The sequence below is a fragment of the Enoplosus armatus genome, chromosome 22 (genome assembly GCF_043641665.1).
Source record: "Enoplosus armatus isolate fEnoArm2 chromosome 22, fEnoArm2.hap1, whole genome shotgun sequence".
Lineage (NCBI taxonomy): Eukaryota > Metazoa > Chordata > Actinopteri > Centrarchiformes > Enoplosidae > Enoplosus > Enoplosus armatus.
This window is the reverse complement of record NC_092201.1, coordinates 1,836,278-1,859,172: the sequence shown is the minus strand read 5'-3', so window position 1 is coordinate 1,859,172 and position 22,895 is coordinate 1,836,278. Positions and strand designations below refer to the sequence as shown.

Genomic DNA, 22,895 nt, shown 5'->3' with positions numbered 1-22,895 from the left:
GCATATTTATTTATATTCCATTTCATATATTCCCTTAGACATTTTGCACTGCTGCACATACATGAACCAAAATAGCAGGTGCTCTTGGAGACACCTTGAAGACATACCACTTTGCACTTCAAATAAGACCCTCTTATGTTATTGAGAGAGAATATGAGAGAATATTAAAAGTCTGTAACAGTGTGTGTGTTGCATACTCTGTCTGGTAGGATGCCTGCAGGATGTTGCCCTCGTTTCCGGGGCCATTTGTTGGCCAGCCCATCTGATGGTACCGTGAGGCAACCTGCTTCAGCACATAGTCCTGTTAACACACATAAACAGACACACACACACACACACACACACACACACAACATTAAGTGTTAATTAACAGACACCCAGCTGTCAGTGCTGGAGAGACTGTTTATTCTACTAACATGGAGCCATTACTGACTGATTGATTGATTGACTGAAGGACTGATTGAGATAGCAACTGATTGACTGGGTGTTTACACTGAACAGGCTGTATTCGTCTGTGCGGTCCAGCAGTTTGTCCAGCTGGTAGAGCGCTCGGCTGGCGGCGTGCCACGGCAGGAAGGATGTCTCCTCCGGAAGATAGCCAATCAGCTGCAAGGGGACGCCCTGCGGGAGGTACCCAGCCCTGAGAGAGGGAGAGAGGGAAAAAAGGACAACCAGTTTGGAAACCATCTAACAGACTTTATACCACTCTGCATTCATAGAACAAGAAAATCAGCTTCTACTGGGGAAAAACAGCTGCAAACAAAAACAAAAACAAGTCAATGATGTGGTTATAGGGTATGCACCTCAACCACTAGGACAGGACACCCCAAGTACACCACACATTTTAACTAAATATGGACTTTGTGGCCACCAATTGGCAGCAGAGAAGATATGCAAAAATGTGTCTTTGCCCAAAGAGACAGAAGTCAAGTCTTTATAATAAGAGTTTATTCAACCTCTGCTTGTTAAAACTGTTCACAAAACAAGACACACACATATTTTTATAACTGTAATACACAGAAATGTCCTTTTTCTTTTCCTAATTCGTGCTAGTTTTTACTTTAAAGCAAGATAACTTTGACTGAACGGTAGCTACTGTGGGATATTGATAAAATGTAGTGTAACAGTAGCACGAGTAGAGAAGAGTCAGGAGGTCAGTAGTATGGTGATAAATCAATATCCCCAACCCACAATATTTAAAGTTAGCTAACACCAGACCAAGTAAGGCTCTAGCAGCTTTTTACTTCCATTTACGCTTCAAAAATCATAAAAGTGGAGTTCAATAGTGGAGATTATCTTGCTGAACCTGTAAAGATCAGAGTTTATTTATATGTCAAACTAATGTTCCCATTGACTTTTTGTGGAGGGAACCAGCGCGATGCTAACACGTCCTCCCTGCAGGACTTTATTGTCGTTTGTGACGTAGTTTTGCTTCAACACATAAAAGCAGCTGACAACATGCGACAAATCAACCACACGCACTGTTTTCTATGAAAGCCTGCTTCTTGTCTCTATGCTCGCTGATGCAGGTCAGAAAAATAGTTCATTAAACTCGCTCTCTGGATTGGCACATCCCAGCTACCGTACTTCCACTACGTCTTTTGACTGACGTCTTTGTGACAGTTTTTCTCTTTCTGAACTCTTATTAGTGTCCAGGACACACAGAGGTGCATTCTGGGACATGAATTCAATTTGAAGAATGATCCTCATGTACCTTTGATCTTTAACCCTCAGATGTAACCCTCAGTCTCTGTGGTGTGTGTGTGTGTGTGTGTGTGAATAAACTACAGTATGAACACATTGAGAAAAACTTGGCCTCTAAATGCCACCAGGGCCATTTAGCAGCCGGGTTACAGCCACCGCTTCATGAATATTAACAAGCTGCCTTTGTGCATTCATTAACATTCATGATGTTTTGGGGAGGTGGGGGGGGGCGACACTAACCTGCTTCCTGCATCGACCTTCAGCCCCACCCACCGCTCATGAATATTAATGAGGCAGGCAGTTGAGGACAGGGAGTGAACTCAGAGAGGTGATGTTAGTTTTATTGGTTTTATTCTGATTATTGATGTTCGGCAGAGAGACTGAAGAGAGAAGCCACTGATGAGAAAGAGGCCGAGCTCTGACCTTTACTGAGGAGCTGTCAATCAAAGTGAGCGACAGGCGCTCAGAGAAGGAGGTGAACGGATTTAATTTTCTCTTGCTGAAATGTTTTTGTGGACTGTGTTTTAATTTGCAGACAGACAGACCTCAGAAAGTTAATCTGTTTCTGATAAGACTCTCCAGAACTTCATATTTCCATAATCTGCCTCGTATCCAACCTGACCAACCTCCGCACATTCATCTCCATTCCCACCATGCGCCTGGCCCTCGGAGACATTACCATAATCCATCCAGCATCGCGGAGACTTCCTGTTTACTCCGCTTCCAAACGAGCGAAGGCGGGAGGGAGAGAGATAGGGGTCGCCATGGCAACAGCATCCAGACATTGATCTGTTTGCCTGTTTTTTTTTGTTTTGGCCATCGGTGTTCTCCACTCGCAGGCATACACCGTCACGCCACACAGGCTGCTGTTCGAATGTGATCCGTCGTCAAGGCAACAACTGTCAAAATAACAGATGTGTGTTTCTTCTGTCTGCTTGTTTTCTGTGGAGCCTTTTTCTGTATGTATAAAGTACCAACAGTAAATGTTTTGATGGGAGTCTTGAAACTCTCTGAAAAGCTTCAAATTAAAAATTATGTAAAAAACCTGGAAAATACTCAAACGCTGAGAAATGAAACTGAAACCTGTACTACTCTCACAAACTTTAAATGAATTGTTTGACATTTTGGGAAACCAAGTCATTCACTTCCTGCTGAAAGTTGATGAGAAGATTGATGCCACTCTCATGATCTGTAGGGTAAATATGACGCAGCTTAGCTTAGCATAAAGATGGAAAACAACTAGCTTGTCTTTGTCCAAAAGTACATCTACCAGCTAAAGTTCACTAAGCAGCACGTCATATCTCGTTTGTTTAATCTGAAAGATTGGTTGCCTGGTAACCTCACGGTGACGCTGTACTCAGCCAAGAAATACCCAAAATCCCAGTTTCATTGAAATGTACTGTGCACGTTCTTGTCAAGGTCTGCACAGGTCCACTTAGTTCCAGGTAAACCAAAACAATATTCACTCGCACCATCAGATGAACTCAAGCTGCTGGTCTCTGGTCTGTGTGTCAATAAGTCTGTCAGCTCTGATCATCATCATCATCATCACAGTAGAGAAATGTGTTGAGGCGGATGAAGAGTTGCTTCTCTTGACCAAAGCTGCTTGTTAAGTGGCGGAGCGTCGGGCTGCTGCCGCTGCTGACGTCCCCTCTTTGTTCAGGTCCACTGCATTGTGGATCAGGTTTAATTATCGGGTTCTTTCTGGACCGGGTTCTCTTTATCTGAAAATTGATTTCAATTTTCCCTCTCATTTACAGTCTGTGTGTGTGTCTCTCTCCCAGTGTTGTCGTCTTAACGAGCTCATTAACTCGTTAACTTCGTTAAGGGCCAGTTAATTGTTTGTCCATTAGCCATTAGCAAGGCTCAGTAGAGAGCTAACGAGGGACTGCTGCGGTCACACACACACACACACACAAAGAGAGAGAGAGGCGACATCCATCACAGTTTAAGCGCACACTCGCAGAGACACAGCCATTTATTACTGCTAAACTAGACCACACACACACACACAGTCCTGCCGACACCAATCAGCATTTAGTTCTGTGTGAATTCCTTCAGCCAACTGAACTGTAAGCAGAAGAAGAATCAGCGTTTCTCAAATGAATTCAGAGATTAAAGTAAACTAACTGTAATCAATTCAATGATGGCAATCAGGAAAAATGCTGAAATAACATCTGTGTAATACTTTTACTGTGAAAGAGCTTTTCCCCTGCTTGTAGTCTTTGTGCTAAACTGATCCAGGACCTCTGTCTGTACCGAACAAACAAAGACGACACTGATCTCAGTCCTTTTATCTGACTGTGAGAACAAGTGATCGTTAGATGATATGACAGCTGAATATTATAACTGCAACATCGCTAAAAGGAAGTCAGGAAGTCAAATGTCAGACAGGTTGTCAAGCTTTAAACAAAATATTCTTTGTTTAATAGTTATTATTCATTACAATAACTTCCCAACGGAATCAAAGAAAATCCGTCTTTCAATCCTCCGTAACTACAACCTACGACCCACCCCTGTGCATCCTCACAAATACAACACATAAAATAAATAACTAAAGAGGAGACGTCTTCTTTCCTCTCAACATATATTATAATATCTTATTCCATCTCAGTTGAGTCAGTCTGAATTCATCCTACCAGAGAAAACAAAGGTGATGTCTCCGTGTTTCCAGAGCTCAGCAACTACTTTGTTGAGTACGATGTTTTCATGACCAACAGAAACAATGGACACAAGTTAAAAATATACGCTTTAACTACTTTCCTTTGTGCCTGACTTTGTCTGGGACATCCCAATAGTTCCCAATGGGAGATGTCCCCCAATACTATGTTGTCTACTGGACTCCCAGCCCAATACTGCCAGCAAGAGGGTTTCTCTGAATATTGAAGTTTTCCTTTAAATCATCCAGAAGACTCTGTTTCTGTGTTGAGGAACTCTGACTAATTCTTAAAGGGTTCACTCAAATTAGATTTTCCATTAAAAACCAGAACCAGCATTCCCATTAATCAGGACAATCCACATTAAAGACTGTCCACAGGGACTATTTCTTTGGTAGAAAGTTCTCCAATAAGAACTGTGAGGTTTGTAATTTGGGTGAACTCCTTGACGCTGACTACGAAAACCCCAAAGACAACCGCATCGGCAACAAAACCACAACGTTGTGTCGTCTAACGTGGTGTAGTGAAGCTCAGTGTTACCATGGCGACAGATGCAGGCTGAAGTAAGAGCGACTTCTGCTGTCAGCGTGAATATTTATGGATCTGTAGTTGTGTTTCTTTTTCTGTACAGATGGAAACCTCCTGCTGAGCTCCTAACTCATCAACACACACACTGAACAGGGGATGCCAGCTCAGTTGACTCTGGCTGTTGCTCATTCAACATGACAGTAGACAGATGGCGGAGACAGACAGAGATGCAGAAAAGAGAAGGAGGGAGGGGGTAGATTGAGTTATAAGGTTGGTGTCAGAGTAGATTTTGGTTGCAGTGCTGAAAAAGCTTCGGGCTGAAAACATCACCATGAGATACGACGCACTCCTCTCGCTCTCTCGCCGATCGCTCATTCATCACATCCGTCTGGCTCAGGTTGTTTTTGAATTTCCTTTCTCGCTGCTCTTATGAAGGTAGTCGACTCCGACTGCAGCAACATGGATGGTCATCTCAGAGAGCCAGCTCAACTCAACTCAATCTGCAGCACGGTGTGATTCCAGAAACCAACTTTAGCTCAGGGAACAGCGCCTCGCTTGAAGGGAAATTCTGGCATTTGTCAACTTGGTCTTACCCACATATTTTCATAACTATCAGTCATTGTGGCTCCTTAAGAACGACTGTAGGAGTGAATGCGACAACATGATTTGTGTCAACAAGTTTCCAAATTGCTAAAATATATATAATGACAGGCACACGTAGCCCTTTTTCAACAAAATAGCTCCAGGAACTACGGAACCAGAGGAGGTAGACTCTTTTAAGATTCTTCAGATTAGCCTGATGACGGGTTAGAAAACAATGGTGGCGTCTGAAGCACAAATGTCCACCCATCGTCTTAATATTAAACTAGTGGCACCCAGTGCTTTGTTATTTTGTGAATGAAGCTGTACACAAGTTGTAGTTTTTCAGCTCAGCAAACTCTTTGCAAACTCTAACACTTAGTTCCTAGTTCCTCCCATTGAAACACAGGTAAAGTTCGGAATTCCTAAAAAGGTTCTTGGTCCTGGAACGACTGGAGGAAAGCTCCAGCGAAACACCTTATCTGTGTAGTTTTCATCAACTGCCACTAAACAATAAACAAAGACTTTCAATCGAACTCAAAAACAAGTGTTTGAGATTCTCTAAGTTGAATTACAGCTGCAGGAGGTTCACGCTCCTTTCCCCTATCAATGTTAAACCCTAACCCATGTCTTAATGAAGCATTTCTCAAATCTATAAAGTGAAGATGGTGAATAAATAGTCATGAAGGACATAAATATGAGCAATGCCAATGCCAGATATGCTAAACATGCACATCTCTTGGTGGGAACTGACCAAAATAATGCAAACTCCACACAGAAAGAAGCAGGAAAACCATCTGCTGCAAGGCAACATTGTTAATCCATGAGCCACCGAGCTGCATTCAAGGCTGTGGATGGTGGAGGAATCAACCGCCAACGCCTTGTGTGTGAATGTAAATGTGTGTATGAAAGCTGAACTCACATATAAACCTCTATATATAAAGCTGACTCTGTCAAACCAGAGTCAGCAGTACAAAACTACCTCCTCGGTTCTGTTGGCCAAACAGATGAAAACAACTCTGAAATATATCTGTCCTCTCAGAAAATTCATTCCATCAAAACAGACATATCTGAGGGAGGCAGACACATCAGCAGTCCTGTTCAACAAAGAGACACTCCTTATTGCAAAGCAATTAAAAACAGACAGAAACAATGATCAGCCGGGCTGCTCTTTCCCTCTGTGTGTCCAGATGTCTTACAGGCCGAGTGACAGATGAGACTCTCAGGAAGTGAGAGTGAGTCGAGATCATTTACTCTCCTCTCTGCTGTTATAATGAACTGTCTGTTTCACTGTGTCAGTCTTTGCACAGGGGATTGTAAACCAGACTGAACCAATATTTTGTCTGGATAAAAGAAGACTCACCTGGCCAGGTTGAAGGCATCATCAATAAGTCCCGCCCTGTTTCCAACGGAGATGACCTGAGACAGGCGAGCAGGGAAAGAGTGAGACAGACAGAGTTAAACAGAAAGAGAGACAGCAAACAGAAAGACAGTCAGACAGACAGACAGCCATACTTGAGGGTTGGTGTGGAGCTGTTGAATCAACAGTTTCCAGTTCTGGAGGTCATAGTTCACCCGGAAGTAGCCGGTCTGGTTGATGTTGCCTAGCAACCAGGTTTTCTCGTCCATCTGACCAATCCTGTGGGTTTCTGAGAAAAAATACAAACATGAGTCAGCAATCTCCACCTGATGAAAACGGCAGTGTTTAACCAAAAATGTGTTAAAAGGTCATCCGATATGCAGACGATACCACGCTGTTTTATTGGGTTCCTTGCAGTACTTTGAAATGTAAGTATAAACCAATGGGATATCAGTTACTTATAAAATGACTAAATATAAACTGTGAGATCTATCTTTTACTCCCATCATGCTGAAAGCAAAATTTGTGTTGATTATAGAGAACAGGAATATCCTCCGAGGTTGTAAAATTAGGCTGGAAGCTTTGGTAGAACAGCTTGTAGGATCTTTCAGACTCTGTATAACAGCCAGGTGAGAAAAACTAGGAAAATAGCTTCTGACCAAAGTCTGGCCCACAACTTCTTCAACTTCCTTCCCACTGGTTGAAATTAAGTCTAGAACTTCGAGACTGCTTCCCTTAACCTTGCAAGAAGAAGGTGAAGTTCTGCCAGAACTCTGTCAGCTTTTAATAAACAACCAGAGAAAGCTTTATTTTCCAAAAAAACAGACCCAGACAGAGTCCTCATCTTCAAAAACAGAAGCAGCATCGGTTTTATTTGTCAGAACCAGAAGCAGAACGAGTTTTTATTTCCACAAACAGAAATATAATTGGCTTCATTCTCCAAAATCTGAAGCAGAACAAGTTTTATTTTCCATAAACAGAACCAGAATGAGGTTTATTCCCACTGCTGATAGACCTCTGAACACTGATAAATGGAAAACAAGGAGCCTTTCTTCAAAGGAATATACCAGAGAGTTTGAATGCTTTAGTCCATTAAATACAAATCACATATCGAGATACCGAGATAATTAATTTGAGATCATGAGATAGTTTGCTCTGTTAACATAACAAAATAGTCCCAAGATAACAGCTTGTTATCTCAAGTGTAACAAGATAATTAAGTCATGATCGTAAAATGAACTTTTATGGAGATGTTCAATAAATGGTATCAGATCTCAGAGCAGTACACAGCAGTATTTTCTAGCTGTAGTACTTAAAGCATACCGGCAGTACCCATACCTGTCTTGTTGTTGATCCAGATGAGGATCTCTGAACAAACGGCGGATGCGTTTCCCACAGCGACCGTCAATGGCACCTGCCACTGTAAACTGCAGAGAGGGAGAGCGATGTCAGCGACGGTCGGTGGAATTGGATTGAGTTTTATTGCCTCAGTTATCAGATAGAGAGACATTAGAGGGAGAGAGTGATGGTCAGTGATGATCATTCAACATCAGTCAGCTGGAAATGGAGTGACTGTGTTATAGAGAGAGAGGGAGAGTGTAATAGCTGCAGCAGTCAGCCGACATCCGTCAGGCGGAAGTGGCTGAGGGTTATTGTGTTCTTCAGAGAGCGAAGGAGGTTAAATGTGCTGTCCAGTGAAAACTGCTCGTGGAGGATAGTTTGGTGATTTTTTCTTTTTTACATTTTGAGATCAGTTGAATGATACATAAATGCTCCTTTACTGCTTGAGTGAATTCCCCCAACCTACCAGACTCATAAAACCCTTTAAAAACCAATTGATTATCGCAAAATTGCATCACCGCCGAGCTCAAACAAGCCTGTTTTTCTTCGCTCCTGAGAAGTTGACATTAAGGAGATAAGAGGTTTCTGAACAGCAGCAAGACAGACAGGACGATGTGGGAGTCACTCGGCTCTGCACAACACAGACAAACCAACCTGATGGCAACTGGAGCGTCTATATTACATACAAAACATGTTCGTATGATTTATAAAAATATGATCCATCGTTATAGATTAAACCACGTTTGTAAAATCAGCCACCTGCGTAATAAGTACTTTTACCTGAGATAATGAAGTACATTTGGCTGATAATATTACTGTACTTGAGGTTTTTGAGGACGAATGTTTAGTTGTATTTTTATATTATGTATTACTACTTTCACTTAAGCAAAGTATGTGAGTACTTCTTCCTCCCCAGTTGCTTTAAGAGAGTAAATATAAATCCAAAAATACTGTGTGAAGACAGAGAGTTGACTTTAAGAGCTCATTGGGAACAAATGGCTTCCTGATGCTGTTTGTTAGCGACCAGAAGACACACACACACACACACACACACACCTCATTTATATTTGAACAGTGACTGTATGTGAGTCCTAATGGCACTAATAAAAGAGTGTTTAAAGTGAGACCTTCTCTTCCATTAAAAACCCTCAGAGACGTTTCATTGGATTCATTTTCATCAAATTGATTAATATTTTAATAACAGTGGATTTAAATTACAGAAAACAATCAGCAATTGATTCATGCAGTTAAGGAGAGCATGTGTGTGTGTGTGTGTGTGTGTGTGTGTGTGTGTGTGTGTGTGTGGTCGGGGTCAATGTAACACAATCAGCCAGAAGAAAGACCCATTTACCAATCCCATAACCACCTGTCGCCGCGGGCAGCAGTGGATCGATACCGCTGCCTAGCAACAAAATATTCAATCTGATATTTATATCAACGGGATTGACAGGAGTGGCACTCAATTACACACACACACACACACACACTTAATCGCACACAGTCAGCAGCAGCGTGGACAGCAGAGTGTGTTTATTAATATTTGATCGAAATGAAGGCTGTTCATTTTAGACAACAGTGTGTGTGTGTGTGTGTGTGTATCTGTGTGTGTGTGTGTGTCTGTGTGTCATTGTGTGTGTCTCTGTGTGTGTGTGTGTGTGTGTGTGTGAGAGTTAATGGTTTATTCATCAAAGGCAGAAACCAGCTGAAAACAAACACACACTTACACACTGAAGGCAGAGAGAAAGTGTGTCGATACATCAACAAGGGAAACTTTAGGAACTCCTCAGACAGCCCTTCACCTCTCTGTCCCTCCTCTCCCTCCTCTTCCTCCTCTTCCTCTATTAGAAACCACTTTGACCCTGTTTATACTTGTCATTAACTTGATGCGCCAGATGGTTTATTACACAGAATCATCTGAGAAGTCGTCCTTGGAAGCTGTTTGGAAAAGGGAAAGCACCTTCAAGAAATACCTGGCAGGCGATTGGATGAACCATCAGCCTATCACAGGCTAACTTCAGCCAATCAGATCATCGAACCATCGGAGGTAGTAGGAGAGCGAAAACATCTTTTCCTGTTCCTTTCAAAGAAGAAACACTCGATATGTACATGTATATATAAATGCTACAGCAGCATCTACGCTAACATCTACGCTAACATCTACGCTAACCATTGTTGTTCTCAAATGAACAGTCGCTTCTCGCTGTCGTCACACCTACACCACGTTTGTTCCTCAGAGGATGCTGATTGGTCCACTGTGGTCCCGCCACAAGTGCGTAACTCGAAGCCTGCCTGGCGAGACGGATTCTCCCGTGGTGCCCTGAAAGCTGCCTCGCAAGGTTTAACTTCATTTCAAGAGTTTCAAACTTTGAACTTAAGGTTCATAAATACTCCTGTCAGCACCTCTAGTGGCAGGATCTCAGCCCGACCTGACAGACATAAAAATGAGAGACAGTTTCTGGTTTAATGTGCGCCGGCAGAAGACGACGTCCTGACACAAAGACGAGTCTGAATTGTTTTGCCTTCTCTTGCTGTCACAACTTCTTTTCCAACATTTCCATTATGTCCAATTAAGACATTCATTTTTTTTGCCTATTTTTTCCGATATGTTAATGTCAGTTTTTGTACTTGTTCTGCGTTTTAATTATCTTTGTCAATCACTTTGTGATGTCTGCCTTAGAAAGTTAAAGCAGTATATAAATAAACTTCCTCACAACTGTGCGTCTGAGGACTCAAGGATAATTCTTCACTGTCCTGATTAGCATTAAAGCTAATTAAATCGAACATCCCTCCTATCACAGGTCTGTATACCTGTCAGGTGACGAGGCTCCTGTCCTCTTTAGCTACTCACAGATGAGTTGTGATGTGTTTACGTTTGATTTCGTTTTCAGTATGATTAGCTCAACCTTCTCGTTAGCTCCCGCTGTCCTCTGGTTTCTCCTCGTCTCTTCTGCTGTCAGCTCCGTTCTTTAAAAAAGCATTTATTTGCCTCGCTGCGTTCGGTTGTTTGATGGTGGGAAAAGAAAAAAGACACACATTTGAAACGTCTCCCTCAAACCACCCGAGACTGGAGGAAGAGAAGAATGTAAAAGAAATGACTGACAAAAAAATAAACTGTGATCTTTGAAATGTCACCTTAACACTTAAAGTTAAAAAATGCAACAAAAAGTTTGAAAAGATTTTTTTTTGGATTCTTATTGGAATAAAAAGCTTCCTTTCCAACTTCATTTCCTTTATACGTTTATACGTATTCCTATACATGTTACAACAATTCAGTCACACATCATCATCACACACAGACACAGTTAAAAACCTATTCTGTGATCTGGTGTCACGGTGCTTCACTAAGGATGTTAAACAGCTTCACAACTCAACAGGACAATAGTTTAGGTCACAAGTTTCAATTTATTCCTGTTTACTTCAGTATTTTTCTATGAATTCTATGTTTCCCTGCATTTAAATAAAAGAAATACAAAAATAAATAAGTCAGGATTCTAAGTCAACAGCGTGTAACACTGTAGGACACTGCTGTACTTCTGAACGCAGCTCCACGGGATCAAACAGCGGCGGCGGCCTCTGATTCAATCCGCCGCTGCCGCTGCTGCGTTCAGCCGTGACGGCGGTTCAGCTTAAAAGCACAACAACCGATCCTTTTCACAAGCGTCGGTGAACACCCCGGGACCGCTGAGTCTGAACGCAGCCCCACGAGACTCAACCACAGCAAAAGAAAGAATTCAACTCCACCTACAACAAACAGCTTCAGTTCATCAGCTGAGGAGACTTCGGGAGCGACTCCGAGCAGAGGAGCTCGAGCGAAACACAAAAGACTCCAGATGAAAGAAGAAAAGCAGAACAGAGGAGGGGGGCGACGTAACAAGCGCTGGTGAGAAACCGAGAGGGTCAGAGTGATTGTAAATGTCAGCTACAGTAAAAAAACATGACAGAAACAAACGAAAGAAAGAACTTAAAAAGAAAAGAAGTGAACAACAGGTGAAAAGAAAAGAGGAAAGGAGCTGATGAAGTATTGATGGGGGAGAAAGTGGGTCGATAAAACAGCGAAGAGAATAAACTCCAGACGTTGTGAAGGATGTGAATAAAACATCAAGTGAATCAAATATAAATGAAATATAAATGATGTAAAGGTGGTAAAGAATGTGGAGAAAAAGTGGGAAAGTGCTTTTTCAGGAGAAAATGGAGGACAACCTTAATGCTTATTCAGGTGTGGAACAAAAAGTTCAGTGGTAATAATATAAGGAACAGATGGGGGGGGGGTAAGACGAACAGTCTAAAGGCCGGCTAGTGTCCCTCAGAGACTGAACTTTAGAACAATTATTCTTAGAGGGGTTGAAAACGTTAAGGTTATCCAGAGGGCTGCACTGAAACATCCTGAGACGTAAAAACATCTGGACCCGGTGGATTTGGATGATTGGTGCTTCTCGTCCGTCCAGTTAAACTGTAGTCACACCAACACCAACATCTGCCCGGTGATTTACCGGCCAAAAGCTGCACGGGACAGGAAGTAGTGTGGATAAACTGATAGAGCATGGCTAGCATGCTAACAACAGAAGTCCACATAGTTGTTAATTATAAAACGTTAACACCAAAGTCAATCAGAGTCAATTGCCGTAAATAAATGGGAATCTAATTTGACTGAGCTATATTATATTATATTATATTATATTATATTATATTGGTCTGTTTCTCTGCTGTTCAGAAATATTACTGACGTAAACAAACCTTTTAGATCTTTCAAACCCCATTTCTGACATGATTTATGGACAGCCATTCAATGTATTTGTATCTTCTCTACATAGTAGTTTTAATTGTTACTGGCGGAGTCCGCCACATCAAGCAGAGGTGTCCCCGCATCATTCAGGACTGAAACCTTTAGGATTGAATCAGTTTAAATATCTGTGCATCAATTTAACAAAAGCTCAGTCTAAAGTTTCCAGAGTTTAAACCTACCTGTTGTCGTGTCTGCCTTCCTGCCCGTACAGGAAGTGCGCCTGGTTGACGGTGATGTAATGAGTGGGGAGCTGCTCTGATTGGTTCTTGCTGATGGTAACGACGGGGTAGCCCATTTGTAGAGTCCACCTGTCCATCATCTCTCCGATGTTGATGTCCCGCCCCTCTGAACGCATAGCCTGGACAAAACACATGATGTATGAATAATCAATGGCTAATTAACGCCAATTATTTTAATCATATCATTAAGTAATTATCCATCGTCAATAACGGTAAAGCCAATAACTAGTTCAAAGTCACTTAATTGGTGAAAAATTACAGACTTTCAGGTGATTAAGGAGCTTCCAGTGTAACGAAGATGAATCTCATTAAACAGAAGCTTCCTGTGTGAAGGACAAACACGAAAACAAGCCTCGCCTCCACCTGTCAGTCAGGCTACCATGGCAACAAGAGCTTCCCCATCCCCGTCGCATCCAGTGGGCCTTAACGAGCGTCTCTCCGGCCTTCATTAGAACTGCTTCGTTAAATAATTAACAGCTTCAGTCAGTCTGGCTGCTTTATCCCCGAAGAGCCGAATGTGGAGCAGTTACAGGTTTGGATCCCTGCTGTGGAGCAAGGCACTAACTAACAGCGCAGGGAGGTGGGGGGGAGGGGGGGCACGCAGGTGAGCGTTACCTGAGACAGTTTGCTCCACAGGTCGTCTCTGGCTGCGTTGCTGTACATGTGACTCAGCAGATAATCCTGGAAACAAAGACAGATCACACCATGTGACAGGAAATGACATCATTTAACCTAACCCTGTCTTTATACACCAAATACCATCATGCATACCTGATCTGAAGAGTTAACTATTAATTATAAATCACGCAAAATACATGTTGAAGGAAACCAGACTCCCTCTGGATAAAGACAGATTTAAAATTCATATTGAATGCATCTGCTAGTATTTACTGCCTCATCTACAGTATCAGCTTTTCCTGTTTTGATGGTTATGACTTGAAGCATGACGCCAGATCTGTACTTGACGTGAGGGGTCCTGCCATACATACCTGCAGCGTATCCAGACAGGACAGGATATGAACCCTGGCCCCCACTGACGGTGCTTTGCTTACCCCACAACCACGTCTGCACATGCCTTTTCTCTGCAGTATAATCTAACACTCCTTTAGAAGCTCTGAGAACTTCACATAACAAGTGGAAATGAGTTGCATATGAATGTAACTGTTAGGTTGAGTGAGTGACGTGTCTCCGCCTCCCCATTAAATGCCACCTGGTTTTAGGAGCCGACAATGTGAGAAAGCTTTTAGAGGGAAATCTGAAAGTGTTTGTTGTCTGAAGTACAGTAACTGTGTTGAGTCTGAAGGACTCTCAGCTCTGACTTCAAGCTCTAAGTTATATTTTCTAAGCTAACGAACAAGGTGAAGCCTCAAAAGCTCCCAGAGCGCATCTCCCAGTTCAAAAGGGACTTAGTGGTGCGGCAGCTGGTTTGATCCCTGTCTGTTCCCAGTATCTGCAGTGGACTGGGATTACAAAGGCTGGGGGAGTGTTGGTGGACGATTGGCTTCATAATGAAACAAGAAAAGGCAGGAAAGTCGTACAAGATAACACAGAACACCAACAGGGAAGCAGCTCTAGTCTGATTCCTCTGTGTGTGTGTGTGAGAGGATCCCTCACAGTCAATCAGCTGTCAGGGTGTGTGTGTGTGTGTGTGTGTGTGTGTGTGTGTGCAGGTCGATAAGGCGAGGAGGAGCTCTTTATTGGAACAAGATGACACACATGATAACACAGAGTGTGTTGTGGCTTTGATAAGTATGACTCTCTCACCTTCACTAAAGCCGACATCAACAGAGATAAAACACCCCCCCCCAACACACACACACACACACACACACACACACACACACACACACACACACAGAGTCTGATCCTGATTCAAACACAAACACAGGTTTAGCAGCATGATACACATAAACCAAACAGATGAGTGATAATAATTCATCAGCAGCTGCGAGAGTTAAAGCCGTCGACAAAAACTCTTCAGACACACTCGCTGTTCACTCGGCTGTTATTCACATTTATTACGGGCCGGATCAATAATTGTTGAAGAGGTTCTGGAGTTTCTGCCACATTCGCGTCACACTGGAGCTGCCAGTTTCTGTAAATATTATTCACATCAACATCCAGAGCAGGTTTCTCTGATAACACCCGACTTTGCACTCCACAACACAGGAAAGGTGGATAAATATTGATGTTTCACGACAGCCGAAGTCTGTTCGTCCGGGCAAATGAACCCAAACTTAACTGGCGTCCATCCTGTGTGACATGAACGTGGCGTCAGTGTGGCAGTGTGGCTGTGATCGGCCTTGACTCCCATTGAATGTTTACTGAAATAAAAGGTAAGACGCAGGACTGAGCTCATGTAAAACTTATATTGCCTATTTGTAACGATGCTGTACATTTCTATTATTCTCAGATTACAATTCAAACCGTCGCCACATGTTTTTTTAATGTTTTAGCTCAGTTTCATGGAGTTGTGTGTGCTTTGGGTAAATTATTAGGTGTTCTCCTTCATGTGTTGCTGCAGTTTGTTTGTTTCTAAAGAACTACTGAAGACAATATTTTCCCAAGATGTTTATGAAGCAGCTGAGGACTGAAACTAATGCTCTTATTATGTGGCTTAAAGTTCAGCACATTGTATATGCACGCACACACACACACATGCAGTGTTCTCGGCTTGTTCTGCTGCTGGATCAGCAATGTTTTTATATAGAATCTGCTTCTCAGTGTGTTTCAGGTCACTGACAGTTTCTGCAGGAAAATCAGGACATAGTGTGTGTGTGTGTGTGTGTGTGCATGTATGTTTGTGTGTGTGTGCAGGGATTTCATGTATATTTCTGTATTCAGAACAAAAACTACATTCAACCCACTTCCATCTTACATCATGTGGCGTCATTTCCACAGTGACGGCTGACTGATTTCCTCCAGTTTTGTGGATGAAAAGCTTTGTTGCTGTAAAATAAACTCTAACTGTTCTGATGTTTCTGAGACATTAACATTGAACCAGTGTGAACCATCAGAGAGACCGATAAATTATGCAACACGCTCCTTCATCAACGCCACTGATGTTGTTATCTACTCTACTGTATGGTTTAGTGATAACAGTCAATAAGATGAATCAGACCGTCAGTATTATCAAAGCTGGACGTCCCCTAGAACAACTTTTTTATTTATTGAATTCTACTTTGAACTTGTCCCTACGTAAACTGCAAGGCAACTAAAAACATGATTCCAGGGAACATATGGTACCTCATTAAACTGAAATGTAATTTTCTCATGCAGTGTGACACTCTGAAACCCACTGCCTTCAGGAGGCGCTCAATCTTTTTAGGGGGAATTAGGAGGTTTTAGGACGGAGTTTATATTCTACAATTATAAATGTACACTTGTGGCTATGTCATAGTCTCATCCCAGTACTTTTAGACTGTTTCAATTTGACTAGTTTTAAGCCAAGTTTAATCCTGGCAGTGTGGAATAGGCTTTGAACAGCATTTCAACAGCTGAATAAATAAAATATGAATAAAAATCCAGAATATCATTATGGTGTCTGGTGGTAGGAGTTACTTGGAGTTATGACCTTAGTATTTCGAAAAATCCTGGCTGTGTTCCTGGACACAAAAAAAATCTATCCTTTAAATATCAAAAGTGTATCCTCCACACACTTTCAAAGTGGCTGTAAAAGGTTTGCATGATGTTCAGCAGTGGCTGTGCTCTGCTTAAATTCAGGTCACTTACAGAGGATTTTAACATTGGCACGGCTTTACAGCAGACAACAAGTAGCAAAACTTCCTCTCAAACTTACCCTGCGGCCAAATCCACTTATTCGCTGCCCATCTGTATACTCAGTATGCTCCAAACATGCAGGGTTTAGCCAAAATATGGCTAAACAAACACACACACAGCTTCTGTCTGAATCCTGACAAGTCATTTTAAAGCCAAACCCCAACTGTCCCTGTTGTCCTCAGATATATAAACCTTTTGTATATACAGCTGGACCTGCAGGAGGACATGAACTTACATTGAGTCCTTTCTGGAACAGCGGCTGTCCCATCACGTTAGCCAGCATCCGGATCAACGCCGCCCCCTACAGGCAGCACAGAGATACACACTTTCAAACATATGCACGCACAGTGAAAACATGCTCACAGCTCTTACATTCAAACAGGTTTCTTTTTTATTTTCCAGTTAGCCACCAAGCTAGCTCAGCCAACTCCCAGCCCACTGCGGCTAGAATGTCTCTGGTTAGCTAGCATGTTACCTGTTAGCTCACAGGCCACAGCAGCTCATCAGCTAGTCCTCAAGTTATCACCATATTTTATTAGACATTTACTTTTTTGTAGGCAATCCAGTCGAAGACTCTGTCGATATCCGTCGCCTGCTCCACTTCCTGGGAGATCGGGTGGGAAGAATTTAGGCCGTCCAATAGCATCACCTCATGGAGGACGTCAGTCAGGAAGCGTTGCTTCTCCTGAAGACACAAAAGAATTAGTCTTTGTCACTTATGGGACATTGCATTGACATTCTTTCTCTGGAGGCTGACCATAGCCCTTAACCACTTCATGTCCAACCAAATCTTGAAGCTAATTCTAACTATAAAACCACATCTTAACCCTAAAACTAGGGAAGCCAGATACGTGTCCCCATATTGGAGGTGAGTCAACAATGTTGGTGTGTGAACACGTAATTGTCCCCACAATATGATTAATATACGACACTCATAGAGTCATTTTGGGAAACTGGGGTTTGCTTTGGTTTTCTTCCAGCTCAGATCTCGGCAGATTCTGGTCGGTCAACAAATTGTCATTTAGTGAAACAGTTGGTTCAGTAAACAAAGGTTTAGTTGTGTAATTAGTTTGGTTAATCTGTGTTTATTGTAATCTTTGTTGTTTGTTTCCTGTCTGTCTTTTCTTCTTTCTTCTAGTTTCCACTCTTCATTCACACGTTCTTTCGCCTTCTCCCAGTTTCATCCTCTGGTTTCCATAATTCCTTCGTCTCCTTTGATTCCTTCTCTTCTTTCATCTTGTAATTTTCTCCATGTTTCCTCTTCTACTTCTTTTGATTCCTCCTTTCTTTGTGTCCTATTATCATTTTGTTTGTCTTTCGTCTCTTCGAGTCTTCCCATTCCTCTTTTTCCTGTTCCCTCTCCTCTCCTCTCGCGTTAACAAGCTCTGTCCAAATTACCCCTGGGATCAGGGTAAATCCAGAGAAGTACGGCTCTGTCTAATTCATGGATTACAGTGTTTACTATGGAGATTTGGTTTTAATGAAGCTCCGTCTTGTTAAGCCAACAGCATTGTTGGCTTATTAAGTTTGTTTCTAATGAACAGAACGAACAGGAACTTCTTTTTTTTTAAATTGAATCTCTGCTGTCATCGGGCTAATTCTTGGTCCAATGTGGCTCTGTGTAATTCATGGATTAAAGTTGTTTATTAAGCAGATTTGGTTTTAATGAATCTACATCGAGTTAAACAAAAGTTTCTTGAGATATTACATTTTCAATAAACATTAGAATCGACAAAAAGATTGAGATTTCACAGTGTCTGCTGGGATCAGGCTACTTCTCGGCAGATATGGCTGTGTTAATATCCATGAAATATTCATCTTGTCAAACAATATAATTTAAAATTTAGTCTGGATTTATGAACACAAACATAGTGTTGAGAGGACCCAGTCTAATTCTGTGATTCAGAGGCTGATGTGTTTCCTTTGTTCCTGAAAGTAAATGGTAAGGTACCTGTCTAACATCTGGTGTCTGTGTCATCTTTGCAGTGTAATGTGTGTTACATAAAAAGAAAGAGATAAAGTAGTTTATAGAGCCCACTGCGGAATTTAGCTCTCTCATAGTCTGCTCGTAACTGAGCCCAAACAAAATCATTAGCATCAGAGAGCGCCTTTTTGTTTGCATCTAATGGGCCATTGGAGTTTCATCGTTACAGATCTCCCAGCCCCCACAACGCAGACTGTCAACACCGAGTGTAAGCGTACAACTTCTGTTGGTGATCTGCTGCTTGCTGTAAACACAGCTGTTAGGTTTCTTTCTTACGTTATCTCGATATATTTCATTCATTACACAGAATAAGCACAGAGCGTGGAAGTGGGCAGCTTTCCTGCCGACACTGAAAACAGATGAAGGACAGAAAAAAGGCATTTTTATTTACATCCACAGTCTCGACGTCTCTTCACAGTGTGTTGGATGCCCACAGAAGTGGAGGGAAGGACTGGCTGGTGGAGTAGGCGGTCTGAGGTCTGGACAGGCTACATTCTTATTGGTTAGGGTTACCTGTCGCATACTTTAGCCAATCACAAAGGTTTGTTGGAACACCCCCCGCTTGTGTGCTCTATAAGTGAGCATAAAGTGGTCACTCTGCGATCGCCACGCTGCAGAGATGACGCACATCAACAGAGAGAACTCCCGACAGATTCGTCTGATGCGAGCGAGCGGAAAATCAGCGCACGAGATCCAGCAGCACTTTGCGAGGCTGGGCATTCAAGTTTCGCTGAGAACGGTGCGATATCACTTCAAGGAGAGGCAACCCCGCCGCTCATGTCCGAGGAAGCTGCACCAGTAAGAATCAACACAACAGTGTGCATTTAGCAGCTTCTCTGCAACAGCTGGAACGTTTTCCTCTGTGTGTGAAACGTGTTCCTGCACATGAATAAAGTCTAATGTTTTCTGACTTCCACAGAAATATCCTGACTGCCATTGATGAGGCGACAAAGACCAGCGGTAAGATGAGAGCCCAAGCTGTGCAGCAGAAAATTCAAGCAGACTTTGGTGTTCAACTGAGCGTGAACAGTATTCGCCGCGCACGCAGAAACCCAACGACGAGAGAGCGCAACCGAGTCGCGAGGCTAAGGCAAGCTCTTCGGTGGATCGAGTCTGGGGAGACGTGGCATGACGTGCTGTTCACGGACGTCACGTCGGTCGCTCTGGAGCACCACACCAGGCTTTGTTTCCGCAGAAAGGACCAGTTTGTTGCCAAACCACAGCCCAAGAAGCTCCACATCTGGGGACTGATTTCACGACACGGTACTGGTCCCATGGTCATCTTTGAGGGACACATGGACAGACACTACTTTGAGAACACTATCATCAAAGAAATCGCAGCACCGTACATCAGGGATCATTTTGGGTCGAAACATCGCTTCTTCCAGGACAATGACCCAAAGCACACCGCTGCTGCGACCTGCATTGCATCGGAGGGGATCAACTGGGTAAGGACTCCGCCACAGTCGCCGGATTTTAACCCCATGAAGGTTGTCTGGCACTCCATGAAAGACTTCATCCGAAAGGAGGCGAAGCCAGGCACGAGGCAGGAGCTTGTCCGGGCCGTCGAGTTCTTTTGGGACACGAAACTGACCCAAGAACTCTGTAACAAAGTTATTACAGACTTATCAGAAGTACAGAGACTGGTCGTGAAGAACAACGGGGGGCATTGTACAAAGTGAAGAAACTCCACACACACACACACACACACACACACACACACAGAAGTAATGGTGTTGCCATTTCAAAATAACAGCGTGTATGTTTTTTATTGTTCCATACTGTGCTTTCGAAATAAACATTACGTTTTAAATCTCTCGGTGTTGCCTCTCTATTCAAATGAATATCAGCTGCTTGAAAAGGCGACACATTCGCACCTCTCCTCAGGTGATCCGCCTGAAAAGGAGGCGGAGAGGTGAGAACGTGTGCATCGGCTGCCTTAATGAGCAGCCCAAACACATGCAAACAGACCCAGTTTGTTTTGGGAATGGAGCATGCAAATCTGTTCTCTCACTGTATAAATTAGAAATATAAAAAGAACAACAATTCAATGTGATCATCACTCAATAAAAAAGTAATGGTAGTTGGGAATAATACAATTTTAAGATGCACGTCTGTTAAGGTCCGCGTTTCATGAAGCTGCTTTGTCCTTCTGTTTAATTCTTTTCCTGGTGCTTTGTTGATCAGCGTTTTGGAGGCGAAACATTCGTCATAAAAACAGAAGAGAAACAAAACTACAGGCAGCTTCAGGAGGGAGAGACACATCTTCCTCACTTGGTGCACCAACAAAGCAGCATAATAATCCCAGAAATCCTCGACGTCCTCGCTCAAATGAGGGGAAACATCGTGTCACATCATACACTGAATTTACATTATAATAAACATTATTTAAGCAGCTGCAGAAAGTCTGGGAGACTCGTGAATTGAATGAATGGCACCTTTACTGTGATATCTAGACACGCCTTGTCTGGTAATTAGAGGGGGGGGGGGGGGGGGGGGGGGGGCTGGATTGTGGCCGGCTGGCAGCCAGAAATCCTCTGGCTGGAACTGTAAATGAACTTAAGTATGAACAGTTTGTTTTGAAAAGAATCCTTTCTGGGTGACGGGAGCGAATCCGACTAATTCCTGGATGTTTTGTTTGTTTATACAGGAGCTGGTCTGATCCCTCCTCAGAGGATTGGGCTAACTCCTGGGTAAAGACAGACTACTGCTTTCATCTTAGAGTCAACACACACACTCACACACTCACACACACTCACACACACACTCACACACACACACACACACACACACACAGGTAAACAGACAGAATCAGGGGACTCCACCACAAATTACACAATTAGTTAATTAGTTAAATGGCAAATTTGGATGAAACCGAAATTAGTTGGAAAAAGGAAATCAGACTAAATGAGACATCAGCTCTAATTAACAGAGACTTTAAGTCACCTGGGGTGGGGGGGGGGGGGGGTCCATCTGGTCCATCTGGTTGTTATGAACCACATGGACCCACATGTGGAGGGACAGCTAATAGGCCAACACACACACACACACACACACACACACACACGCACACACACACACAGATGGAGGGACGGGGCTGCGTTCAGGAGCAGCTGCTGAGCTTTTCAACGTCTCCTCCTCTCCTCCTTCCATCCTCCATCACCTCCACCTGTCACTCCTCCTCTCCTCTCTCCATCCTCCTTCACCTCCACCCATCACTCCTCCTCTCCTCCCTCCATCCTCCTTCACCTCCACCCGTCACTCCTCCTCTCCTCCCTCCGTCCTCCTTCACGTCACTGGTCTTCTCCACTTCTTCAAACCAGAACATGTGATCTCTACTATGTGATTGGCTCTGATGCCGAGGCCCCGCCCATCCTGTTTCCTGCCTGCCATCGTGAAAGGTGATTGGAAGGACGCCCGGTCCGACTCTCCAATCGAGTGGAGTCGATTTCATCCTCAGCGTTGTATAAATACGCCGCTGAGCTGTCATTCGGCTCGGCTGTGGTTCCCTCTGTGCCTCCCGTCCTGATGTCGGGTTGATAATGAGCTCTCCGTATAAACTGGAATCATCTACCTGGAGGACTGGACCAGGTCCAGGTTCCACGTGCACACTTCAAATCTGGTTGTTCGGTGTCATTAGGAGCAGGGGTGTGGCTTTAAACGTGTTTTAATTTGGAAGTGAAGACCTGACGCCCTTTTCCTGTTTAGTTGTCGTGTAAACTGAAGTTGTCATAAATACTTCACAGAACTGAGTTGTAACAGTTGATAACAGTGTTAGCAACGCTGCAAATGACTGAACACGACCGTTATCTATATTTCTGTTATTGTCAACAAATAAAACCAGTTAATAACTCCGTGTTGTCCCCAGCATGTCTGTGATAAATAGTTTCCTCCAACAGCTGCTCGCAGGAGTTTTTATCAAACAGACAGGAGGAAATGG

General features: G+C 43.1%; 1 protein-coding gene across 1 annotated transcript in view; it reads right to left on the bottom strand.

The window, feature by feature from the left end:
* LOC139305172 (thyrotropin-releasing hormone-degrading ectoenzyme-like) overlaps positions 1-22,895 on the bottom strand; it is a 108,953-nt gene that overhangs the window by 10,773 nt on the left and 75,285 nt on the right. Inside the window, exons 7-15 of the mRNA XM_070929119.1 lie at positions 17,519-17,656; positions 17,207-17,272; positions 13,807-13,872; positions 13,132-13,310; positions 8,167-8,255; positions 6,984-7,117; positions 6,832-6,887; positions 493-640; positions 198-301 (exon numbers count right to left, since the gene is read on the bottom strand). Coding sequence (XP_070785220.1) covers positions 198-301; positions 493-640; positions 6,832-6,887; positions 6,984-7,117; positions 8,167-8,255; positions 13,132-13,310; positions 13,807-13,872; positions 17,207-17,272; positions 17,519-17,656 — 980 coding nt within the window. The remainder of the gene's footprint in view (positions 1-197; positions 302-492; positions 641-6,831; positions 6,888-6,983; positions 7,118-8,166; positions 8,256-13,131; positions 13,311-13,806; positions 13,873-17,206; positions 17,273-17,518; positions 17,657-22,895) is intronic.